Source organism: Canis lupus, chromosome 25 (assembly GCF_003254725.2).
Source record: "Canis lupus dingo isolate Sandy chromosome 25, ASM325472v2, whole genome shotgun sequence".
Classification (NCBI taxonomy): Eukaryota; Metazoa; Chordata; class Mammalia; order Carnivora; family Canidae; genus Canis; species Canis lupus.
In genome coordinates, this window is record NC_064267.1 from 40,342,617 (window position 1) to 40,369,966 (window position 27,350).

Here is a 27,350-nt window from a genome sequence, read left to right on the forward strand (position 1 = left end):
CATAATAAATGTATCCTAAAAACAAGGTCTTTTGGTACCTATGAAATACTTGGTTTGAAAAAAATGTACATAGCTACTGTTTTGAATTTTTGACATTTCTCTGTGATTCTTCAGGGTGACGTTTAGCCTATACAGCAAATGTATAAGATTAAGAAATATTTACGAATTTCTTCCTAAAACCCACATTTCTGAAACATTCTATGTAAAAGGATATCTTAGTATAATGACAATTGTTTATTTTAAGGAGTTTAATCTGTAATAGACAGGACTTAATATCTTCATTCACTGGTGATTTTACAAATGTTTATTGCTTGCTTGGCCTATGTCATACATTGTGGGAGGCACTGGTGTACCTTGGATCCTACTATCTTTAAAGAGCTTGCCTTCTGACTATGTAAACAGTGATGATACATTGTAATATTTTTCTCTAAATGAGCTACCTCTGAAGTATGTAAATGGATAGAGAAAGCTTCACAGAAGACTTGATGTCTGAGCAAAGACCTTCCTTTAAAGACAAGATCCATGTGACTGGCTGCTTCAAGTTGAAAGAACAAGTACTTGTGAGCTAGATAAACCTGGTCTTGAATCCTGGCTCTGCTTGTTAAGCTGTGTGCTATTGAACAGCTCAGTCTGCAAGCTTGAGTTTGAATTTTCTCATCCATGAATAGTGAGGATGAAATTTACTTTGTGGATTTTTTAGGTATAGATTAATTTTCAGTATTAGTGATAACATGTGTTCAACATCTCACTTGATGCCTACTATGAAATAGCTGCCCAGTAGATAGGAGATATTAACAAGGAGGAAAGGATATACCGTGAGTAGGGAACAGTAATGTGAAAGACATTGAAATGAGAAAGCACCCTTAAAAAATAGGTTAGGTTGGATTTTTCAGATGTGACCCAAAACCTATTTGTTTTACGAAAGGCTTTTTCCGATGGCTTAACGACGTTGCCTAGATTTCTCTCATCCAGAGATGACTGCTTCCAGTTGCTGGGGTGCATATTGCCTTAATTTATGTCAGTGTCCCAACTTTTCTGGAAGTTCTGCAGTTTGCTCAGGTCATATAGCTGCTACCTTGAACCAGTGCCCTGATTGGACTCATATTCTACAATGACTTCATTGGAACAACAAAGATCGCCAAATAAAGTTCTCAAATCAGAAATCTGGGATTCTTGGGAAGGAAGGAATAGATGCTGGATCAAATGTCTACTGCAGAAATATTGAAGGGACAGTTGCTCCTAAAGATTTCTGTCCTTGTTGTTTGTTTTTTTAAAAGATTTTATTTATATGAAAGAAAGAGCTGGGGGGGGGGCGTGAAGAGCGCAAAGGGAGAGTGAGAGGGAGAAACAGACCCCCCATTGAGCAGGGAGCCTGCTGTGGGACTTGATCCCAGGACCCTGAGATCAGCAAGACCTGAGCTGAAGGCAGATGCCTAACGGTTTAACCTCCTGAACTACCCAGGCACCCAAGGATTTCTGTCCTTGAAAAGCAGTAATAAAGGAAAATAATTTGAGAAGAATGAAGTAACTATTGAGTTTAATAACTATTATATATTTGCTATTCAGATAATATAGTAGCTTGGAAGAATATAAGTTTGAAATCCGATCCTGACACTGCCACTAGTTTTGTGACTTAGGACTTATTAATCCAGGCCATCATGAGCCCATTGACCTGGATCCATCTCTTCAGCCTCAGTGTCTTTTGTGGTAAGAAGACAATGCATAGCTTAAGGTTGATATGAGGATTAGATGGTACAATTTGAGTGGTTATTGAGCATATACTATATGAGAGGGTAAAGCTAAGCAGTGGATTTACAGAGTATAAGTCCTCTAGCTACCATTGGGAAAACTTGATTGTTTAGAAAATGCTCCTATACAGTAAATGGTGTTTACTCTTATGAATTCTAAATTGGAGAGATTAGTCACATGCCTTTTATCATTAATTTAGCAGTATCTTTGTTTAAGCAAATTGAACAGGCATCTTATTGTTTATATTACTAGACTCAGAAAATCTTTTTCCCAATCACTGTCATGTGCCTGTGTGGTGCTCATCCGGAGTGTATAACTAAATTCAGATAGTGAAACTTTAAGTGTAGGTGCAGTTATACTATCTATTACTGAGCTAGAATGGGGTATCGTAAGATTAATTTGTCACTTTCTTTCTGGTTCTAGCTACAGAAATGCTTAAAATTTTGAATGGATAGCCAACAACAAAACATTGCCTTCAGGTTAAAGAACTTTTAGTTGATTTAAAGACCAGTTTTAGACCATATTAGTTAACATCAGTATAATCAGTAAATAAGAATTGTTCATCTTTAAAAATGAGTCACAAGTTTTTTAGAGAGGGTTTATATAAAATAAATAAAATTTAAGAAACACTTTGTCTCAATACCAGCTATTTTATGTGGACAGAGTATTTAAAATGGGGATTTAAAGTTTATACACTTGCACTTTATTTTGTGTACATTTTGACTTATGGTGAATATTGTAAGAACTTTAACTTGAAAGATGAAAAGGCATTGCATTTGTTTTTATACAATTACTAGCATTAGAATGGATCGGAATCAAATACTCTTTTGGAGCTCCGTTATAATATTCAGGACCTCATGAGGTTACAGTAGCAGTGGTTTATATCTTTAATTCCTTTTTAAAAATTTTTAAAGTACTTTAAAGTGGCTATATTTGATAAGGTATTTTGAAAATGTAGTACCATTTTAATTTACTGTTAAGTGGGAAAATTATTTGATACTTCTTCATTATAAAGGCTAGAATTTTTTTTAAGCGAATATGAAGTTCCTGGCATTAGGACATGTGTCGGGGATATAACAAAGTATTTGTTGAAATAGAAAAAATAATAACTATTAATCACATTTATTGAGTGCTAGCTGTGTGTCAGGTGTGATTTTAGTAAAAATCTTATGAGGAAAGTACTGTTATTACTCCCTCCCCCCCCCAGCTTTAATTGTAAAATTAGTGCACGTTCTTAATGCTTTGTTGTGATACCCTGGTTGATGTTGGGATCCAGAACTAATGTTGATTCTACCATTAAAAAATGTGTAAAGGTTTCCTGTGAATTTTTGTAAATTGTTTTGAATTCTGTATTTTGGGAACTCAGATGGTAGATTTTAACTTCATTGGAGTTTAAAAGCAGGGCAGATTATGGATGTACATTCATTTTTGCTTTATAGCTATACTTTTTAAAAGAAATTATTTTTAAAAGTTTTTTTTTTTTTTTTTTTTTTTATTCACGAGAGACACAGAGAGAGAGAGAGGCATAGACACAGGCAGAGAGAGGGAGAAGCAGGCTCCATGCAGGGAGCCTGATGTGGGACTTGATCCCAGACTCCAGGATCACGCCCTGGGCGGAAGGCAGGAGCCAAACCGCTGAGCCACCCAGGAATCCCCAACTTTTTAAAAGAAATTAAAGGAACTTAGTTTTTCTTAACTTTCTGTTTTCGTAACTTTGAATTCTATTCAGAAACTGCTGTTGTGTATTGTGAGTGTAATGGGAATTTGGTGCTTACTGTTTTGAATTTGTTCCATCTATACTGCCATGAATGAATTCTCTTGCTGTTTTCTATATCTGAATTGTAATTAAAACCTCTTACCCTGTGCATGTAGGATTGATAGTGATTAGATTTATTTAAGAAGTCAATTACTTGTGTGTGTGTGTATGTGTATTTTTATGTACTTAGGTTTTTTATTTTAACATGTAATTTTTAGTTTGCCAAAGTTTTTAATGTAACACCTAGTACTTTTCTTTGAATGTGGTTCCACAGATTAGATTCTTTGTCCATTTGATACAGCCCAGGCTCACATTATGTTTATAGTTCTTAGAATTGTAAGCTACTTTTTAAAGCAAGTCGAGTGCTGGATTGTTTTAGATCTTTTTTCAATCTTTTACAATTCTTGTCTACAGGTAAATAATACCTTTTCATAGTAACTGAATTTAGTTAAGTCCCTAAATCGTTTTTATGAAAAAAATATTCTCACTCGTGTCAGTATTTTACAAAATAGTCAGTTCAACTATGTATTTACCAAATACTCTGCCAACTGTATTACCAAGTTATAATATTAAACAGCTCTTGATAAACATAAAACTCAGTTGGAAGGAGCAGCGGGGAGACCCCTAGCTGTGTATGTTTGATGTGCCGTAGGCATTTACTGTAGGTTTTTCAGCAGGGAGGAGAAACATGGATTCATCCAGCAAATTGATTAAGAGAGATTCTTCTGTAGTGCATCTTCTGTCCTGGGAACACTCTTAAGCATATGTAGTATGGTGCCATCATATTTTCACTTTTTTCTCTAAAATATGCATAATGCTCATATTTTTATTTTTTTTATTTTTATTTATTTTTTTTTATGATAGTCACACACAGAGAGAGAGAGAGAGAGAGAGAGAGGCAGAGACACAGGCAGAGGGAGAAGCAGGCTCCATGCCCCGGGAGCCCGACGTGGGATTCGATCCCGGGTCTCCAGGATCGCGCCCTGGGCTGAAGGCAGGCGCTAAACCGCTGCGCCTTCAGGGATCCCTTTTTTTTAAATTTTTTTTTTAATTTATTTAATGCTCATATTTTTGAGAAACTCCTATGGAGATATTCAGGACTTGGTGCTGTCACCCTTCCCATTTTCCTCTTGACTCATTAATGCATTTCCAACTTCATATAGTCACAGTGATAATTGGTGAGGAATACCCATCATGGATTCCGTTAATATATATAAAAAAGAGAAATCATTCATAACTTCAAGTACTTTGATTAGTAGCATGTTCCTTGTGACATCCTTTACAGGTCCACACGTGAGAGCTCTTGCCCTAAAGATACCTGATTCGGTGTGGTAAGAATGAAATTCATTAACTTAATGTTACAATAAGGATGGGAAACTTGTTTGAATTGTTCAAAATATGAGGAATGATAGTTTTTTTTTTTCTTTTAAGTTAGAACACATTTTTTTTCCCCAAAAACTCCTGAGTAAGATGTAGTAGTCTCTTTTTGATTGGTACTATACTGTTTTAGAGGGAGGGGAGTCATAATTACGTCTTGCTTTTATTCTGGTTGCTTCTTGGAAGAGTTACATTAACTGTAGCATGCTCTACAGAGTTTTATCAGGATGTTAAGGAGATTTAAAACTGTGTATCAAAAGAACAGTTCAGGAGCTAGAAATGTTGTTAGCTTCAAGAAGAAAAGACTAGCGGTTGTGGGGAGCTGTACATATGTCACTATCTTTGGGTAATTTTAAGGCCTGTATGTGGAAGAGGTAATATTATGATTTATTCTCGAGGGAGAGGTAGGTAGGAGACAAGTGTATGGAAGTTACAGAGAAACATGCATATTTACAAAAGGAAGAGAGGAATTTTTCTTATTGTCAGATTCTAAAAAATCTTGTTTTCCCCCCGTTTCTTAATAGACTGTGCAAGCTCTTTGATGAGGAGGGTATTAAAATCAGTGGGACTAATAATGTGGGAAGATGTGGAAGCTCATTTCTGTCTTCAAAGTTTTATCTCTTAGTGAATCTTGGTTCTAACTTTGAACAATTGTGTTCAGTAGATAATTCAGCAAAAAGTACCTATTGAACATCAATAGGTATCTTTCATCAAAGATAACAAACAACCTGTGTTTGTCAGTTAAATTTAGTTTTGAAGAGCAAGAATTGTTTATACCCATTCTTTATTAATTTTAATTTAGTTTTAATTTTTATCAAAAGGGTACATGCATATAATTTAAAGAGGCAAAAGGCTTATAATGAACAGCAGTAGTCACCTGTTACCTCCATCCATTTCTGATTGCCCCAGACAGTGACCATGAACTCTTGTCTATGCCCTCCTTCTATATTTACCTTAGTATTTCTAGCTAACATACTTAGAGCAATTTTTTAAAAGTTTTCAGTTTTGGCTTTATATATTGACTTTTTTACTGTACAAGGAGGAAGATAAGGATTTGGTCCTCTTAATGCTTTCTCCTTTTCCACCTACTGTTTCTACCTCTTCCTTATAACGTTAATTACAGTCGTTGGTTAAATCATTATTTAGTATTTGCCTTATTGCAAGTATACATATTGTTCTCAACTGAGTCATACAGTATATTACTCCTATTTTCTTAATTGTACAACCTTTCACCCCGTGAAGTTTGTACTTGTATAGTTCTCTTCATTTGCTTTGTTTTTCCTGTGCATATCATTAATACATCCCCAGATAGTCTCTTGACTGAGGCGTAATACTTCTTTCTATATGATCAGACACATTAGGTGCCTTTTTGTTTTGGTTTGTTTTGTTTTGTTTTGTTTTGTTTTTGTGGTTGATCAGTCTTTTCTGGGTACTTTTTCATCTTCTAGTCTGGAAATCCTGCTCTCTAGACCTGCTATGCAGTGGTCATCCTGGGACTTTTCTTCTGCCTTCATTCTGGGAATTCTTTTCATGTCTAACCTGTGTTGGGCCCTCTTTCCAGGATCCCCACATCTCCATTAACCTCCTGATTAAAGGTCAGTGAGATAGCGTTTTGAGAGGTATATGGCTGTAAATGTCTTATTCTGCCCTCATTTTAAATTGATAGTTTGTCCCCATTCATAAGGTGGAAATACTTTATTCTTAAAGTTTTAAGGCAGCACTTACTCATCATCACATCCTCAGTATTGATGTTGGGAAGTCTGATGCTATTCTTTTTTTTCCCCAAAGGATTTATTTATTTGAGAGAGAGAATGCACAAGTGTGGGGAGGAGGGGCAAAGGGAGAGAATCTCAAGCAGACTCTGCATTGAGCTCAGAGCCCAAGATGGGGCTTCATCCAGGACCCTGGGATCATGACCTGAGCTGAAACCAAGAGTCAGGCGCTTAACTGACTGAGCCCACCCAGGCACCTCTTGATGCTATTCTTATTATTGATTCTTTGTGCCCCATTTTCCTCCTCCTGCTGTGGGAGTATATGTGATCTTTATTGCTGCTCTTCTGAACTGTACATTGAGGTATTTTGGTTAGGTCTTTTGTTAAATATTGTAGCCATTCTTTTGGACTCATTGATTTGTAAGTTATGCTTTTTTTTAGTTCAGAGATGTTTTCTCCGGTATTCTTTCTTGTTGATGATTAAAAAAGCCTGGCTGCCATTTTTCTAGGATCCAAGTTAGGGAGGAGACTAGGGGCACATAATCTATCACTCAGTATGTGGGGTCTCAGTTAATCCCCCGGTTTTTAGCAGGGTACCTAATAACAGTTCTTAGCTGTGCCTGAGTCTAGAATCTATTTGAATAATTTCTACAGATTAAATGTTCATTCAGACTTCTGCCTAGGGCCTGGTAAGGTTAGTCTTGTGGCTGTAGCGAGACTGGGAGTTTATTTTTGACCCTGTGTAAATCCCCCCCAACCTGCCTTAATTCCTTTTGTGAATCTTGTAGGGGTTCTGTAATGGGAATCCGCCTCCAGTTGGCTTCTCTCCGAAGAAGCTACTGTTTTGCTTTTCTTTACGTTGCAGTCAGTTACTGCTGGTATGTTCACTTTTTAAATCTTCCAAATTTTGTTAGTAGAGAACTAGAGTTTGCTTTTGGTCTCCTCCATTATTTTGTGTCCTGCTGTTTCTGTGGGTTAATGCCTTTTTATTCCTTTGCTTTCATTTCAGTGAAGTTTGGAGAGGTTTGTGAAGACATTCTTGGGTTTTGTCCACTTTTTTTTTTTTTTTTTTTTTCTAGAGAGAGAGCGCGAGAGAGCGAGCACATGAGCAGGGTAGGGAGGGAGGGGCAGAGAAAGAAAGAGGGAGAGAGTATCTTAAGCAGGCCCCCTGCCGAGCACAGAGCCTGGAGCTAGGGGACGCCTTGATCTCACCACCCTGAGATCATGACCTGGGCCAAAATCAAAAGCTTAACTGACTGAGCTACCCAGGCACTCCCTCTTTTGTGTGTGGGGGGTGTTGTCCACATTTAACTGGGACACCTTAATTGGGTTTAAATTGTTACCTCGAGTATTATTTTTTAGATGTCTCCCGTTACAAGGACCTTACATTGTAGTATTTGTGACTTTCAAAAAAATAAACAGACCCAAAATAGCAGATGTGGTTTATATCGTATGTGTGTTTTCAGTATTTTAAAGTTGCGTTCTAGATAGACTGATATTTTGGACTATCCAGTACATATAGGGCCTTGGCATCAACAGTTTGTAGAATCTTGATATCCTGTTAAAGGCATCCTTCATCTGTTTGTAGATTTTAAATGTATAATTTATCTGAATTAAACATTATATCTAATATATTTTACTAAATAATTAGGATTGGGATAGATCTAAATGTCAAATTAACTTTATTACTTTATGTCAAGATCAGCAACCACATAAATTTCCAGTCTATTAAAATATTTTAACCAGTTTCTCTCCCAGTAGGAGAAAAACAATTAATAAAACTAAACAGGCTTTCTTATTCATCTAACATACATTGCTGTTTGAGTTGAGGAAATAGCTATTTGCAAGATTGTTTAAAGCATAGTTAAAAGTAGCATACTGGTGGACATACGGAATGAGTCACACCATCTGGTTACAGTCATACCTGGGTGGTGGTCGTTAAAATAAAAGCTCCTGGGGATCTGCATATGACTTAATTATACTGTGAAAGCATATTGGGCTCTACCAGTAGGTGACTTTGGAACTTCTTGAAACCAATTAACTGGCAAACATGCTTTCAAAATATCAATACTGCTGTTATTAAATGAGTCATTATTTAATTTAATTTTTTTTTTTTTTTTTGCACTAAATTGGAGACTTAAAATGTGTATTTTAGGATCTGGAATGGGTGGTACTTCAATATTGGCACTATAAAAATGATGTGGCTTACTTGTCCAACACTTTCATCCAATAGTTATGACTAATGTCATTACAGTAAAATGTTTTATAAACATTGAATTCACATGATGGCTAGACTAGACTTAAGCAAAAAAGAAAAAGGGAAGTGGCGCCAGCTTCCACGAATACACCTTGAAAATAACTAGGTAAATAATTCAGTTTTGATTATATTTCATTCAATTAAATGGTCAAACTTGGTAGGTGGAGAACGTAGCTCCACTGATGAAAAAAAACTTATTTTCATTATTTTAAAAATTGTGATTTTACTGTGAATAATAACAGAATCAAGACTCTAGTATTTTGTTTCTTAGGTTAACCTACATCAATATTAAGTTTTTTGGTATACAGTTGTATGAGTCTTAACGTGTATAAATTTGTGTAACTGCCACCACAGTTAGAACATGGAAGTGTTCCACCATCCATGAAGGCTCTACTTAACCCTTATCTGTTCTTAACCCCTGCCAACTACCTGTAGTTCTCCCAGCATTATTTTTTCTTTCTGAGAATGTCAGGGAAATTGTATCTTAAGTATGTAACCTTTTCAGATTGCCTTCTTCACTCAGAGTAGTACCTTTAAGATTAATCCAAGTTAGTTGCAATATTCCAATAGTTTGTTTCTCCTTAGTGCTGAGTAGTTAGCATTCCATTCTGCTGCTTGTGAATTTATCAGTTTCCCACTTGAAGGACAGTTGGGTTTCCAGTTTCTGATTCATATGAATAGAGATGCTCCAAATACTTATATACGGATTTGTTTGGTGAACTTAAGTTTTCATTTCACTTGAGTAAATAAGAGTGGGATTGCTAGGTCATATGGAAAGTGTACGCTTAATTTTATTTTAAAAAATGGCAGTTTTTTGTTTTGATTTTCCTTTTATACTGGTTTGGAAGTTGTAAATTCCATGTACTTTTATGGTCATCATTGAAATTTTATTCTTCAGGGGTGCCTCGTTGGCTCATTTGTTGAGCTTTTGCCTTTGGCTCAGGTTGTGATCCTAGGGTCCTGGGATCAAGTCCCACATTGGGCTCCCTGAAGGGAACCTGCTTTTCCCTCTGCCTGTGTGTCTCTGCCTCTGTCTCTGTGTCTCTCATGAATAAATAAATAAAATATTAAATTAAAAAAAATTCTCCATACTGACATTCTAGAGTTAATTGGTATTTTAACTTTCCCCTCATAATACAAGGTCTTTAAAAATACAAAGTACCCTCACTTAAGGGCTGTTGTTGGTGAAACATTAAATTTGTCTGTTCTTCCTCATAAATTGAACACTTTAAAATCAGATGTTGCTTGTTTAGATTTATCTAAGGGTGTTTACCAGTTTCTTTCCTTACCTCTTTGCATTTCAGTCTTCCTGGGGTCATTCTTCTTCTATACTCTATTATTTTAGTGAGGACCTCCTGGGATAAACTCTTGGTTTTTGTTTATCTGAAAATATTATTTTGATTTTATACTTCAGAGATCGTTTTGCTGGGTTCACAGTTTTTTCTTACTACTTAAAGATAATGTGTTATCTTTTGGTTTCCATCGAAAAGTCTACTTTTAGTCAAATTTTGTTTTCTTGGTCTTTCTTTTCTGACTGCTTTTAAGATCATGTTTTTGAGGTTGCAACAAAATGTTTCTAAGTGTGGATTTTATTTATCTTGTTTTTGATAAACTATAATTTCTACTTGTAGATGCATGCCTTTCATTGGATCCAAAAAAATCTCAGCCATGATCTTTTCAAATATCATTTCTTTTCATGTTTTCATTTGTGCTCTCAAAAGTAAGAGTGTTGATTTTAGGGTGCCTGGGTGGCTCAGTTGGTTGAGTGTCTGAGTCTTGTTTTCTGTTCAGGTCATGATCTCAGGGTGATGAGACTGGCCCCTCATTGGGCTCTGTACTTAGTGGGAGAGTCTGCTGTAGATTCTCCCTCCCCCTTTGCCCTCCCCCCTGCCCCCACTGTGCACCTTGCTTTCTTCATCTCAAAATAATAAATCTTTAAAGAATGTTGATTAGATATGTTAGATATTCTCGTATCCTTTTTTTTTTTTTCCTTTGTCTTTTCTCTCTCCTTAGTCTGTGCTGCCCTCTGGGTTGTTTTTTTCCTATCTTCTAATTCAATAATTTTTCCTTTTGCTGTGTTTAACAAAAAACACAACACTGCTCTTTACCTGCTTTGTTGAATTTTAATTTCCACATTTAGAATGTTTCATTTCTAAAAGTTCTGACTTTTAAAGTTGAATAGTTATTCTGGTAACTACACGTCTTTTTTATTTATTTATTTTTTTTTAATTTTTTTTTAATTTTTATTTATTTATGATAGTCACAGAGAGAGAGAGAGAGAGGCAGAGACACAGGCAGAGGGAGAAGCAGGCTCCATGCACCCGGAGCCTGACGTGGGATTCGATCCCGGGTCTCCAGGATCGTGCCCTGGGCCAAAGGCAGGCACTAAACCACTGCGCCACCCAGGGATCCCACGTCTTTTTTATTTTTATACCATCTTTTATTTATTTTAATGTTTCCTATATACTATATTTTCTATTTTGTATATTTGATCACTTTAGTGTCTAAAGTCTTTCGGAGAGGTATATTTGAAGATGTTGTTTCTACTGACAAGCTCAGTGTCATGTTTTGTTGTTGTGTAGTGATTTTTATTGCCCTTAAGTTTTCCAAATTTTGATAACATTAGTTGGAAGTTCATTCCTTCCAACAACTTGCATATTCTTCTGCTGGGATCCTGGGATACTACAGCCTGAAGCAGCTTTATTTCTCACCCAGGGTCTTAGGTTTAATAGGTCTGTCTCAGGTTTAGCTCTGTCATCTTGTCTTAGGTATTGTTGGTTGGCATTTGCCTTCTGAGCAGTACTAAATTTTGTGTATATAACGTGTCACTTTTCTGGTTTCAGCTCAGTTTTTGTCTCTTTTTCCTTTTGAGAGGGGAATCCTTAGAGATTTTTTTTTTTTTCCACTTTCTAGAAAGTTCAACAATATGTTAACAGGATTTTTTTGTTTTGTAACTTAAGGAGTAGCTATCATATTTTAGCAGAGGAGACTTTTCAGAATATCTAGTCTGCTGCAAGACTCAAGGTAGAAATGGGATGAGATTAAATGTGCAGTGTAGCTATTTTATAAATATTAATTTTGTTCTGCCTTATTAACTTATATTTTGCCCACGTATTTGTATTAAGCATGCTTGACGCAATAGAGTTCCATTTTTGATTATTTTTTTGTGGACATTTTTCATAGTCTTTTTAAATTTAATATGTACTAAAAATTTTAAACTTGTATACTTATTTTGTTATTTATCATTTCATAGAAAATACTCATTTCTGTTTTTTATTTTTCTGAAAATAATGTCTTTATGGGAAAATTTACTTTTTAGTTATTTGTGGGGTGAATGGGTATTTTGTAGAAGATTGAACCTAAGTAGGATTTATATTCACTAAAGATCCAAAGGAATTCCAGTAATTTCTTCTGCTTAGTAATTAACATATGACATATTTAGAGATGTGATTCTCATCCAGAGGGATTTTGCTTCCCAGGGGAGATTTGATAACATCTGGAAAGATTTTTCATTGTCCCTACTGGTTTGAGGATGATATTGGTATTTATTTAGTAGGTGGAGGTTTGGGAGGGATACTTCTCTACATCCTACAATGCATGGAACAGCCCCCTCACAATAAACTGTTAACCTGACCCTAAATGTCAATAGTGCCAAAGTCGAGAAAACCCTTATTTAGAGACGTAGAGATAAGGTGTTGATGCTGGTAGGTATATTTGGGAGGAAAGGCTTTGCAGGTTTTCTTAGAAAAATTGAAAGAAAGCCTTAGAAAGGAAAATTGTTCTCTCCTTCCTGTATTTTCTTTCTTTAATTCTTCAGCACAGACATTCACATCCATATAGCCAGGACCGAAAGTCCAAAATTTTTGACTACTGCCACTAGTCAGTTGGACTCTGTTATTTCTTGCTGTTTCTTTGTCCTATTATAGAATAATGCATATTCATCGTGGAAAACTTGTAGAGAATAGAAAATTATAAATAGAAAAAAATCATCCTATCCTATCATTTATATGCAAGGACTATTAACATTTTGGGAGTATTTAGTTTGTTTTCTTTGCAGATATTATGTAGTTCTGAGAATATAATTTTCATCTTAAAAAAATTAAAACATAACCATAAGTATGCATAATGTTTACATTGTTATTGCCATTTATTTAATCACTTCCCCTTTGATATTGAGGTGTTTCTGATGTTTTCCTGTTATGAATAGTGTTTGATGAACATCTTGTATGTAATTAGTTAGCTATGTTTCAGATTCCTTCTTTAGAACAGATTGTTAAAGGTAACTACTAGGTCAAAAGGTGTGAATGAGGTTCTTGACTTGATACAAATTGGTGAATTTATCCTATTTTATAGTATATGAAGCTATTAATTTTCACTTGGACTTACCACTTTTTTTTTTAACAGAACTATTTTATAAACGTGTAATGTCTATATAAAGGTTTTGGAAGCTAAGTGGGGAAGAATCCTTGTATATCCTTGCATTGAGAATATAGTTAATTGGCCTGAGTAAATGAAATGTAAAAGCGCAATTAGAGAAAGCAAATGAACTAATGTAAAATTTCCTTTACATTATGTAATTTATATAATTATTGTGGCCTGGCAAAATTGTGTCTTCCAGTTGTGTAAATTGAGTCCTATTTTAAATGCACTGAGTCAGCTCACTCGAAGAATTCCTGTAGTAAGTGTTCTTGTTAAGTGGGAAAAAGTTTCATAGTTTGGTTATGAGTTCATTCTGGTTGTATTTGTTTCATAAGTTCAAAATTTTGTCACTTATTTAAGTAATATGAATGCCTTTATGTGTAAATTGGACCCCATGATACCAGAGGGCCTTTTGAGATCTGTGAGTAAATAAGCTATACATTGCACTGCTCTCATGAGTGTATATAGCAGTGTATATAGATTACATTTGTATAATATAACTAAAAAAGAATCAGGGGTTTCCTCTTTTAATGATAGGGGTATAATTCTTAGCTTCAAAATTTCTTATCCATAACATATACCGTTGTAATAGTGTTTGATGTTTCCTTATTTAGAAAATTATTGCTTTGCCTTTTCCTTTTTTAAAAAGGATACTGTAAGGGAGGTGGAAAGGTAAATGGTTGGCTGGAACAAGAAAGGAGATAATTTAAGGAGAGAGTAAGTTGCTAAGTGAGAGGGAGGAAGTAGCGGAATTTAAGAGAACAGTAAGTTAATTCCTTCTTAAGTTATTTTGGAACAAGGTAGGATGTAGATGCAAATCATAAATAAGTTTCCCTGAAAATGGTGAATCTAGTCTTGTTGTCATGATACAGATGATTTGGAAAACAAACTGTACTGCTTTATTTATTTTTTAAATATTTTATTTATTCATGAGAGACAACCAGAGAGAGGCAGAGACACAGGCAGAGGGAGAAGCAAGCTCCATGCAGGGAGCCCGATGGGGACTTGATCCCAGGACTCCAGGATCACGCCCTGAGCTGAAGGCAGATGCTTAACCACTGAGCCATCCAGGTGTCCCAAAGTGTACTGCTTTAAATGAATAATGGCTTTCCTAAATTTTCCCTTTTGGAAATTTAGAAGTTATTTTTATTTTTTATTATTTTTAAAAATTTTATCTATTTTATTTTAGAGAGAGCATGCGAGTGGGTGGAGGGAGGGATACAGGGAGAGAGAGAATCTCAAGTAGACTCCTCACTGAGTGCAGAGCTGGGGATGGGGCTTGATCTCACAACCCTGAATTATGACCTGAGCCGAAACCAAGAGTCAGATGCTCAAGCAACTGAGCCACCCAGGTGCCCCTACAAGAGACTTTTAAAGTCTTAATTTGTGATTGCAAAAATACTTGAAAATAATTTGTTCTGTAGTTGTTTCTTGATAAGTTTGAAAGTTTTATGAAGATGCAATTGCTGTGTTCATTTTTTTCTACTGTGCAATCTTTATTTCTGTATCTTATGACTTAACCCAAGAACTAAAAGTAAATGAATTAGTTTAAAATTTAAAACAACAGGGATGCCTGGGAGGCTTAGTGGTTGGGTGTCTGCCTTTGGCTCAGGGCATGATCCAGGAGTCACAGGATCAAGTTCCACATCGGACTCCATGCATAGAGCTTGCTTATACCTCTGCCTGTGTCTCTGCCTCTCTGTGTCTCTCATGAGTAAATAAATAAAATCTTAAAAAAAAAAAATAAGACAGCAACGAAACCCAACTTAACATTTTCCCTTTTCAAAATATGAAACAGATAATATGCTTTGTCATAATCCAAAGCATGATCTGAAAGATGTACCATCTGACAGAGAGGAGGAGTGGAATATGATAATTGAGGACCCTTCTGTTAATTCTGAATTTCCCTTATTGTTGACTTAAAATTTTATGAATTTCTAGGACTATTACACACCATACTTAATTATTCAAAAATGTTTCCAGATTATTTTTGAAAGACCTTTCATTCACTTATTATTTTGCATCATTGTTAAATCAATTAGCATGGATGATTGCAAGAGGAGTATGACATATTATGTAAAAATATTAATAATCTATTCTAGAACTTGGATTCCAAATGAGGCCTTTAGCAGAGGACATGACTCAAACATAATTTAATGAAACTTTGCATAGATTACTTGTTACTTTGCATAGATTATTTAACTCTTTGTGGGTAGTAGAGTAGGCTACTCTGATAGTTGGACAAAATGTAGTTTTTTTACTCTTCTCTGAGTGCATTTGTATTCAGTTTTTTACGTGCATTGTAAAGATCATCAGTAAATTTAGAGATAGAGTTCTCTTAAGGCCATCTATACAGAAAAGGCTTCAAAGTTGTAAAAGAACATTTAATCATGTGTTCAGTATTTCTCGAATTCCCTCATGTCCCTTCAGTTCCTCATGAGCACTTATATGCCTCCTGAGGTGATGAAAACGTCCTTTATTATAAATTTTTATCTGAATTGAAGGAGAGGTGAGACTTCATTCTTAAGGGTTAATAATTTCCAGTTTTCTTGGGTTAGTTTTCAGTTTTCAAATCGGCCTTAAGCTTAAAGGCAATAGCTGTTTGATTGGAATATTTGTATAGCTCAAAACTTAACAAATCATTGTTATTTGCTTAGGAAATGTGAAAATATTTAATTGGTTACTATTTGAATTCTTTACCATAGAGATGTTACATAATCTACTCCTTCCATTTAGAAACACACTAAAGCAGTATTTGTATTTCCTAGAAGCTCAGGTGTTACAGGTGCGATGTGTTCCTAACTAGATAGTTATCTGAATTTATATTTAAATGTATCATTAGTGAGTCTTAACTTACTTGGACATATCTATTGTGAGGATTAATAGTTCAAATTAAATTGTAAATACTTTTAGTTTATGGAGTGAACAGTGTTCCACGTTTAAATGTGCTAGTTAAAAACGTTTTACATTGATGTGAAATTTTTAAGATACATAATAGTAAATTTGTAAAATATTTTATTTTTTAGGAGAGGGTTAAATCCACCACACAGGGTGAAATCTATCTCCATGACAACATTCACACAACAGGAAATTGAATTCCTGCAAAAACATGGAAATGAAGTAAGTGTTTTTACAATTTTTAACTTTTTGGCATTTTAATAAGATTTATTAAGTTGTTTATAATGGTGAATTTCACTGTCTAAAAAGTTATCTTTGTATTCTATATTTAGGTATTTTAGAATGTACTATTTGATAATGTACTTAGAATTAATATCTACTAAATATCTAATTAAGTACTTTTATCCTGAGGTGAAACATATATCTAAAATTCATCAATGTTGAATGTAAAAGGCATTTTTGGAGGACATCTAGTATTGGAATAACTGCTAGTGCTTGCTTTAAAAGACCAAAAGAGAGAGGAGAAAGAGAATGAACTTTGTGGTAAACTTCTGTTGGGTCGTTGTGTGATCAGCTTTTACCTGAGTTCCCCTCCTGCCTTTTTATTATATGCTGAACTTCATGTTGAGCCCGTGCTGGGTGGGGAGGTGGAGGCTGGCAGAGCTGGGTGGGGAGGAGGAGGCTGGCAGTGCTGGGTGGGGAGGAGGAGGCTGGCAGTGCTGGGTGGGGAGGAGGCTGGCAGTGCTGGATGCAGAGGAGGCTGGGTAGGGAGAAGGAGACTGTCAGTGCTGGGTGGGGAGGAGGAGGCTGGCAGTGCTGGGTGGGGAGGAGGCTGGGTAGGGAGGAGGAGGCTGGCAGTGCTGGATGCGGAGGAGGTTGGGTAGGGAGGAGGAGGCTGGCAGTGCTGGGTGGGGAGGAGGCTGGGTAGGTTGGAGGAGGCTGGCAGTGTTGGGGACAGCCCAGCCTTAAGGACAACCCAGTAAGAATTTGAAGAGTAGCTTTTTCCTTCTGACTGCTGTAATAGGTTTCCAGTAGTTTCATTCTGTATGCTTTCTTGTTTTTAGTTCTATGTTTTTACCACGCTGTTGGTAAAAGTGGCGATCTAATATTTGAAAGAAAGCTATAAAATTGACCAGAAAAATGGGCATTTGGGGATAAGAATGAGCCATGCATTCTAATTAATAACCATTATTTCATTGTTTCATAGAGAGGAAATAATTATTTATACTATTGCTTGTGTTTTTTTGATATAAGAAAAAAAAGTTGTTTTAAGATTTTATTAGTGTAGTCTTTTTCACCCTGAGAAGATATATGTTAACATTTTGCATTTTGCCTCACATTTTTTTTTTTTTTAAGATTTTATTTATTTATTCATGAGAGACACAGAGAGACACCGGGGCAGAGACATAGGCAGAGGGAGAAGCAAGGCTCCATGCAGGGAGCCTGATGTGGGACTCCATCCTGGGACTCCAGGATCATGCCCTGAGCCAAAGGCAGGCGCTAAACCGCTGAGCCACCCAGATGTCTCCCTCTCTAACATTTTTATAGTAATATCTTAAACTTGCTTGCCTTCTTGTTATGCACGTGTGTTTTTGGCTCTAAAACAATGAAGAAGTATACATTCAAAATTATGAAATATTTTTAAATATGTGGTTTAGAGAAGTGAGCACAGAGCACACTATTTTGCTGATAAGAAATTATTTTGCACAATCAAGTTCCAGACTGATGTGGGAAAATCTAAAGCCTAGGGGAAAGGGCAGAAGATTTGTAATGGCTGAACATATAGAATAATATATTTACTGATTGAAATACAATTTGGACTGTTTTTATGAAGTTTGGGATTAGATCAGCAAAGCAAACTTTTAATTGTACTCTTAGAGTGTTGGCCTAGTATGCAAAATTTTGGACATCAGAATATGAAGTCGTAAATAAATATTTTTCTGTGTTTAGATTAATTGTCTATTGATAGTAGATAAAGTCAGAGTAGTATAACTAAAAAGATAGCAGTCCATTGGAGAAGTAAGTAAAAACATCTGTATCTGTCAGGAAGTAGCTAAGGTTAGGTGAAGATTGGTCTCCAAATACTAAGATTGAAGGAACTTTCAATTGTGTTAAAAGCATTTAACGTAAGGTTTCCTCTCTTAAAAAAGTTTTAAGTGTCAACGCAGTATTCTTATATAGAGGGATAGAATTGTACATTAGGTCTCGATAACTCATCTTGCATAAGTGATCTTTATATACCCATTGAATAGCAACTGCCCACTCTGCCTTCCCAGCCCCTGGTAACTGCTATTCTACTTTCTGCTTCTGTGAGTTTGACTGTTCTGGATACCTTGTGTAAGTGGAATCATGCGGTATTTGTCCTGCTGTGACTGGCTTATTTTATTTCACTTAGCATAGTCTCTTCAAGGTTCAACCATTTTGTCGAATATGGCAGTCACTAAGACTGACATCAAAATAAATTTAGTATACATACAAGAAAATACTTGATTTTAGGCAACTCATATCAAAAAGTAGAAAAAAAATAAATTTAGAGATGACTGGAATAGGTTCATGAATTTCAAATCCTTTTTTTTTTTTTTTTTTTGAATTTCAAATCCTAAAAGGAGTCATGGAAATTAATAGGTCACTTAAAACACTCACAGGGAAAAAAAAAAAAAAAAAAACACTCACAGGGCAGTTATTGTGCTAGGTACTACAGATTTAGTTACAGACGTTTCTCATGGGTTTAGCTGACAGAAGGCTTACAGTCTGCTTAAGGAGATAGATCTGTGTAACAGTGATAGCATGTTAATTAATGCTAAAAATAAGCTTCAGAAGTAATATGCAAGGAGAGACTTTTATTGGTGAAACGGAGAGTATTGGGAAGATCTCATAGAGGTAAAATAGTTAGAACCTAAGCTAGCACAAAGATATTGGTTCATTTGTTTTTAAGTTTGTTTATAAGTAATCTCTATACCCAATGTGGGACTTGAACGCATGACCCTGAGATCAAGAGTCACATGCTCTTGTGACTGAGCCAACCAGGTACCCTGTGACAGGAAAAGATATTAAAGGCAGAGCAAATACAGTACACAAAGAAAAGGGGAAATTATCGTAATTCATACTGTTAGACAATATACCAACCTTGTATATATTTGTTAAGGCAGATGCACATAGTTTCTTTCATCACTAAGAATATCTTAGAATCTAAGCATTGGGCTAGATATATTTAATTCTTTTTTTTTTTTTTTTTAAAGATTTTATTTATTTATCCATGAGAGACACAGAGAGAGAAAGACACAGACATAGGCAGAGGGAGAAGCAGGCTCCATGCAGGGAGCCCAATGCGGGACTTGATCCCGGGACTCCAGGATCACACCCTGGGCCGAAGGCAGGTGCTAAACCACTGAGCCACCCAGGGATCCCCCGATATATTTAATTCTTAACAATATTAATGGTATCTGTGTTTTTAAAAACTTGAGAGATGCATGGAAGATGGGGATTGATATTATGAAGTGCAGGATGGTTAGCACAACCTAAAACCTTCATAGACTTCAAGTGCAGGTGCTTTATTAGTTTATCTTACTTAAACATTTAAATCTTAGTATAACATGCATGGAGAAAAGTATACAAATCTTAATGTTTCATTTGAAAACATGTTGCCATATTCTTACTGTGTGTCATTTTTCAGTAGTTTGGAAAGGACCATACTCAATCGTGTGTATTTTGGGTTTAAAAGGCACTGCTGTCATACATCTTGTGCATGAATGGGTCATGTAGAAGATGAGTGTTTCACCAGTTAAAAGAGTAAATTGACAGCTGTCTGGGATCTTCTTCCTCTGGAGGGCTTAGTGTTCTGAGGGGCATATTTGGTTGTCATGATTGGGGTATTGCGGGCTTAAGCAGGTAAGTGCAGTGGTTGTTGGATGACTAACAGTGTGTTGAATGGGATTAACCTACATTCCACATGCTTTGAATGTTCCTCCAGACATTTATATGTGGGAAAACCTGTTTACAGTCATCTGTATGTATAACTTAAATCTGTTTTAATGCTTGCATTAAGTTGTGAACAATTTGCCAAAGAAAATCATGCTGCCAAATTCAGAATAAAGAGTAGGAGAGGACTGCCAAGTTGCAGGGTAAAGGACACAGATACAGGGAAACCATTTAATTCACCATCAGTGCAGCAGCCTAGCACATGTATATATCTAGGGAAGATTTCATTTTTCATTCAGAACTATATTAAGAATTGTTCAGTGGTTTTGGAAAATCACAAAACTGAGAGCATTGCCACTTCCGGTATTTGACTTATTAAAGTACGTCTGAATTGGTCTGTAAGCTGTGGTAAGCAAATAAAATTACTACTATTTATAAGCATATATCAAGGATATCCTCGATATTTATAATAGTATATCATTAGTTTCTACAGATGTGGTTTACAAAATACTTGAATATTACTTTCGTATTCTCAGACTCTAGTATGTTTGGTGGAGCAGATATGTACATTAGTACATTGTAGAACATGGCATAGCAGATATTGTAAAATATTTTGCAGTAAAACACTTTGTATTTATTATTTGAGGAAATTATTTTGACTTTTTTAAAAAAGTAAAATATTTTATAAAAAATTTCCACATATCTTGTAATACTTTCTTTCACATTGTGATGTTAACTTGAAAAAATCTTTAGATATTGTGGGTAATTTATGGTCCTCAGTTTGAAAGAATTTCACTACCGGGTTAACTTTTGATTATCAAAGTTAATGGAAGGAGGGCTGGTGATCAGTGCTATAGATAATTAAATAAAAAGAAAATTTATTGGTAATTTTATTTTGCAGCATCAGTTTTTCTTTTCTGGTAGCAAATTAACTCTTCTTAATTATGCTCTAGGGCTGAGAATAAAAGAGTTACTACTGATGCTGTGCAGGCATACAATCTACATGTAGAAATGAAACCATGCACTGATTGACAATATTTAATTATCTTTATGTTAGATTATCAAAATAACCCAAGAAACTACTGCTTAAAAGAAAACTTTTTTAAACCCATAAAGTAAGGTACTCTTTTCTCTATTAACATTTCTTTTAAAAGATTTTATTTCTTTATTCATGAGAGACAGAGAGGGGGGAGGGGGGAGCAGAGACCTAGGCAGAGGGAGAAGCAGGCCCCATGCAGGGAGTCCTGTGTGGGACTTGATTCCAGGATCATGCCCTGAGGTGAAAGCAGATGCTCAACTGCTGAGCCACCCAGGCATCCCTCTATTAACATTTAAAATGGATTGACTTTTCATTTTTGAAGCAGAGACTTCTTAATCACCTATTATGTACCAGGGACTGTCCTTTGGATGCTAGAGATAATGTCAGAAGTAAAAGCAGACATGATTTTGCCCTTATGTAAAGCTTAGTGGTTAGTGAGGGAGAGAGACAATAAAAACCATTTTGTCAATTCCATTTTGGTTTAAGAATAAGAAAGGGCTTCAGTTGGGAGTTGTAGATACTTTGAGAGTATGGGAGACATAGTATTTTTTAGGAAGTTATGATTAAATAGGCCTTATTTTATAAGACAAGCTATTCAGAGCTTTGGGTCAATTAAATTGCATCTTTGGGAGAGATTGGAGCTATTTATAACCAGAAGCAAGCACTATCACACACAAAAAAGTTTTGTTTCTGAAAAAATTTAAAATTCCAGATTGACATTCTCTGACAGTTTTGCTGGATTATGCAGGTATCATTTTATGATATGTTATATGTACCTAACCTATTATGAGGTTAAACAGAACACTAGTGGTTTATTTCCTAAATGATCCTGTCCTGTAAACTATAGTAAACTATAGTATGTGAAGTTGGTTCTCCATATAGAATCGTGCACTCTGAAAAGTAGAAAGCCAACATCAGAACGTGTTTGGGACATTATCAGCAAAGACAGTGAACCTTTGTATCGTGAATCAGTGTATGGAAATATCATGTAGTTTCAAAGTATTGTATTCATTTCTTTATGTAGTTTTATTAAGAGATAGACAATCTTACCCAACCTGTAACTCTGTAGGGAAGTTGATAGCTTATTAGATACTTCTTGAGGTGCAGTGGTCTTATGCAGAAAGGGTAGGATTTGGACTGGGCAGGCTGAGAACATTGGACAAGATGCCTCTGAGACTCCATTTCTACTAACTATATAGTAGTGACAATAATAGCTTTGTATTATAAAATACTTTGAGGTCAGACCACCTACGAAAGTTCCTAGTGTAATTCTTGTTGAATAATGTAGATATGCAGATGTTTATTGAATCAAAATCTAAGATAATAGAAGTTATATGAGTAGGATTATCAATATTTTTACTCCCTGCACAGAATGGTTTTATTGGAGGAATTTTTTAGTTTTCATAGAATACAAAAGTATCATTCATGTTAATACTTGTTTTATGTATTTAAACTTGGAGTATTTTAACTTTTATGGTGAGCTTAAATAATAATAGCAAAAATTGGCTCTTATTTTAGTAACAACCTATTAAATGTCATTATTGAGTGTAGAGCTAAGTTACAAACTCATTACTTCAGAATTTACAATTACTGTGTTGTTAGCAGAGGTTGGCAAACTGTTTCTGTAAAGGACCAATAAATATTGTAGGCTTTGTGGGCCACCTCCATACAGTCTGTTTCATATCCTTGTTGAAAAAAAAAATTGTTTTAAATAATCCTTTAAACATTTAAAAACTGTTGTTAGGTTAAGGGGCAGTGCAGGAGCAGGCCAGTGGCACAATTTGATCTGTAGGTAGTTGGCTGAAAACTGCTGGTCTATGGCATTCCGAAGTTTTCAGTTCTCAGTATGAATCCTTTTATAACCTTCTTAGTTATTAATCTTTTTCTTGCTTCATTCCTAGCAGAAATGTTTTAACTATAGCGATCGCTGTTTTGTTTTCCAGATATGCTCTCTATTTCAGTTTTCTTGCCATTTTGCTCATGTTGTTTTATTTATTGTGAATCTTTTTAAAGCCCTATAAAATTTTTACTCTCCTATCAAGTCTTCCAGGAGTATTGTGGCTGACATGGACTATAAAAACCTCACTCATACTTTAAAAATTTATATATGCACACACATTCCCTATAAGATACCACACAAATTTTTCTTTAAAGATTTGTTTATTTGAGAGAGAGAGAGTGTGTGCATGAGTGAGTGTGAGGGAGGGGCAGAGGGACAAGGAGAAGGAGAGAACCTCAGGCTGACTTCCTGCTAAGCAGGGAGCCTGATACAAGGCTTTATCCCAAGACCCTGAAGTCGTGACCTGAGTGGAAATTAAGAATTGGCTGCTTGCTTAGTTTACTGAGCTACCCAGGCGCCCCTACACAAATTTTATTTTTGTTGCTCTTGTAGTTTCTTCTGTATTGGCTATATTACCCTTAAAACAGTATAGACATTTTTGTGGCATAATCTTATATACTTTTTCATTACACTTAAAACAGTGAGAATACTGTTACTCCCAAGGGAGTTGGAAACTTTAGATTCATGTGGGTTTCATTGGATTTACTTGTAGTAGCGTAGGTAGGTAGGTAGGTAGGTGTGAAAAATCATGGGCTTTACTCCCCAGAGATACTAACCCTGGATGTGGAGTATAGCAAAGGACTGTCTGTTTGCATTTTTGGCCGGAACTGCACTGTGATTCTAAGCTGAGGGCTGTAGACTGTCATTTGAGAAAACCACTCTAGCAACTAAAGCCTCCAGATTAGGACTCAAAATAATCTTTGGTCTGATTTCACCACCACTAATAAGATGAATCCTGTCATTTGGGCAAACTACTTTTCCCTCAGCTTTGTTTTCCTTTGTAATCTGTGAGAAGTGCCTGTTTTGTACCTTTGTTTTGTACGTATTGTAACATGGTCTTTTTGATTGGTGACTGAAAACCCATAGTATTGTAGAAGGAGGTAGATGTTAGTTTGTAACTACTGTTCTGAGCATTTATTTAACTTTGTTTTTGCACTGGTACCCCAGGTCACATTATTTCCTTCTAGCTTAATTGTCTCAGTCATTCTAGCCTCCTCTTATCTCCGCTTTTTTTGTTTACTTCTTTCTTGTTATCATTGTGTTATCTTTTTAAAAACTTCCTTGGATCTAATTAAAAATAGAAATTGTTAGTCTTTTTTGTTTCTTTTAAAACTTTTTGTTATGGAGATACTCATATATTTACACAAGTAAATAGAATAATATAACAGACTTCCACCAACTATGGTCTTGTCCCTTTTTTATTATTTTGAAGCAAATTTGAGACCTATGAGTTCATCATCAACTTATGTTATCTCTAAAAAAAATAAGAACTTTAAAAAATATATTCTCACAATACATAGAGTTTTCACATCCATAAAAATTAATAATAATCTAGTTATCTAGACACTATTCAGATTTCTTTTATTTCATAAATTTCAGTTTTTTCCTTCTCTTAAGAGTTTGTATAAATCAAGATACAAGGTCCACATGCAGTGAGTGGTTAATATGGGTTTTGAAACTGTACTGCTGATAAGAGATCAGAGACTAGATGATTATGGTTTGGAGCCTGTATCACTTGGTCTGTGGGATAGAGCCAGTTTTGCATTAGGATTGTGGGGGCCTCAGCCCAATGGGGCTGGATACCCTGTAGCCTGGGGGCCCTGCCATCTTAAGTCTCTGAGAAACAGAAGAGCTCAGATGACTTTAGGCCTCACAGTCAGACCTGCAGCACAAGTGTCCAAGTGGTACACGTCAGAGGTATAGTCCTTCACCTATGTCTCCTCCACTGCCCCAGCATCAGCTGCTATATATAGCCTTCTAACAATTGATGTTTAGTTCTTACTACAGAGCAGGAAAACTGTTTGGTTTCCAGTATAGCCACTAGCATTCATCTTGGCAGCAGAGGATGCCATCTGGTTATATGGTACTTTATGAATTGGTAAGAAGAATGTTGAAACAGGTTCTGGGGCCATAGCATAGACTTTTGAGGAATTGGTATTGGTATTTTTGGGGAATGATATTGAAGATTTCTTTGTTCTTTTTCATGAAATTCAAGCCATCCTGCACAGGCAATATCAACTTTGGGTAGGAGTAAACAAAGGCCATGCCCAGCAAGAACTGCTTAAAGTTTTAGATGATATCTTGTCAGTCTTCTACTGGACCATGGGCTCCACCAATTCTTGAGTCTCCTACTGGCCTGTGACTCAAGGATCTTTGCAAGGATAAGGTGGTTGTGAGCAGTCATCTTCCATTGCAGAACTTGTTACAGCATGGTGCTGTAGGTCTTACTGCAGGTGGGGGGGGGGGGGTCTCCAGAAGTGTGAGTGTGGTGGGGCAGTAGTGGCTCTGCTTGCCAGGTTGAGCTACATGCTATATTGTCTTCAGAATCCCAAGATCTCATCTTGGGCAGAGGCTGCTCAAAGCCACAGCATAATGGCCACATTTGCCTACCTTCTGCCCCTTCCACCTTGTAACATTTTATTATAAAAAATTCAAATATGCATAAAAGTGGGAAATTTATGCAGGTACAGTAAATATTGTACTATGTTTGCTTTAGCACATATCTGTGTATCTGTCTATTAGTCCATCTTATATTTTTAAAGATTTTATTTATTCATGAGAGACAGAGAGAGAGAGAGAGAGAGAGAGAGGGAGAGACACAGAGGGAGAAGCAGGCTCCATGCAGGGAGCTTGATGTGGGACTCGATCCCAGGTCTCCAGGACCATGCCCTGGGCTGAAGGCGACACTAAACAGCTGAGCCACTGGGGCTGCTCATCCATCTTATATTTTTCTTACATTTCAAAGTAAAGTGCAAAAAAAAAAAAAAAAATTCAAAGTAAACTGCAAACATTGGTTCATATCACCACTTAAATCTTAGGATATCATTAGTTGGAATTCAGTATTTGTTAAAAATTGTTTGAGGTATAATTTACATAGACTGAAATGTAAAAATCTTACCTTGGGAAGAGTTTTGATAAATGCATCCAATTTGATAACCTAGACCCCTGCAGAGATACAGAACCTGACTGTCTTCTCAAAAAGTTCCTTGCCATTCCATCTTATTTACTCTCTGCCTCATCCAGAAGCAACCACTGTTTTGGTTTTTATTTGTATTCATAAATCTAAATTAAGTGTGCTTCTTTGTGTAAAAGTTTTTTTTGAGAGTTGTGCCTGTGAACACATGTAGTTCCTTTTTTATTACCTAATACTTTTCTATTATATGAATAGAAGATCTGAAGATCAGAATTTGTTTATTCTTCTCTATGATTAGTGAATATTTTCCTTCAGTCTGTGGCTTTCTCATTTATTTTCTTATTGATGTCTTTTGACAAGCAGAAGTTTGTCTTTTTGATGAATTTTATCAATTTTTAGTTTTATAGTGAACAGCTTTCTCAGCTGTTTTAAGAAATCTCTACCTACTCCCAAATCATAATAACCTCATTTTATCTTGGAAGCATTGAAATCTTTATGTTTTACATTTATATTTATGATTAATCTCAGATTAATTTTAATATATGGTATGTTAGAGGTTGAGGTTTCTATTTTTCTTAGAATATATACAATTGTTCCAGCTCCATTTGTTAAAAACACTTACCTCAATAGATTGCTTTGAAACCTTTGTCAAACATGAAATGACCATGTAAGTATGAGTATGTTTCGGGGCTCTTTGTTCAGTTTCATTCATTTATTCATTGGCCCTTACACCAGTACCACACCAGTCAATCTTGAGGTCAGGTAGCGCAAGTCCTCCGGTTTCCCTTCCTTTGAAGATTCCTCTACATGGCTAAATTAGGAGTTGGCAAACTCTATTCCCCACACCCCTGCTCAAATTTGGCTTATTGCCTGTTTTTATATGTCCCAGTTAGAGATCTACTGTTGTTTGGCATGAGGACCAAGCCTGGGCTGCCTCCCTTCTGTCCCTTTTCCTCCTTCCTCTGTTGGCATCTTCTGCACCAAGTATTGGAATCTTAACATGGCAGTGGATGACTCCGTCATCTTTGGCCAGCTGCTCAAATTGAGATGAACGGGCTCTTGAGGACAGAAGGGAATGCTGGGATCTGAGTGTCCCTGGGGCAGAAAATGAAAGTGACCACTGTGGTTATTCAGATGCTCTGTTTCTTGTATCAGTTTTGATGATTTGGATTTTTCAGAAAATTTGCCTCTTTCATCTAAGTTACCATATTTATTGACATAAACTTGAGAGCTCCTCTTTTAAATGTGTATA

The 27,350-nt window shown here is 35.8% G+C and overlaps 1 protein-coding gene across 8 annotated transcripts in view; it reads left to right on the forward strand.

Annotated features, from left to right (window-relative positions):
• Positions 1-27,350, forward strand: part of AGFG1 (ArfGAP with FG repeats 1) — a 79,312-nt gene that overhangs the window by 2,562 nt on the left and 49,400 nt on the right. For 7 of the 8 annotated variants that reach the window (XM_049101393.1, XM_025463287.3, XM_025463292.3 and 4 more), the window contains exon 2: positions 16,297-16,390. In XM_049101393.1, the coding sequence (XP_048957350.1) occupies positions 16,297-16,390 (94 nt within the window). Of the gene's footprint in view, positions 1-1,546; positions 1,708-16,296; positions 16,391-27,350 lie in introns of those variants that run through there. The other variant, XM_025463293.3, reaches the window with a different exon arrangement.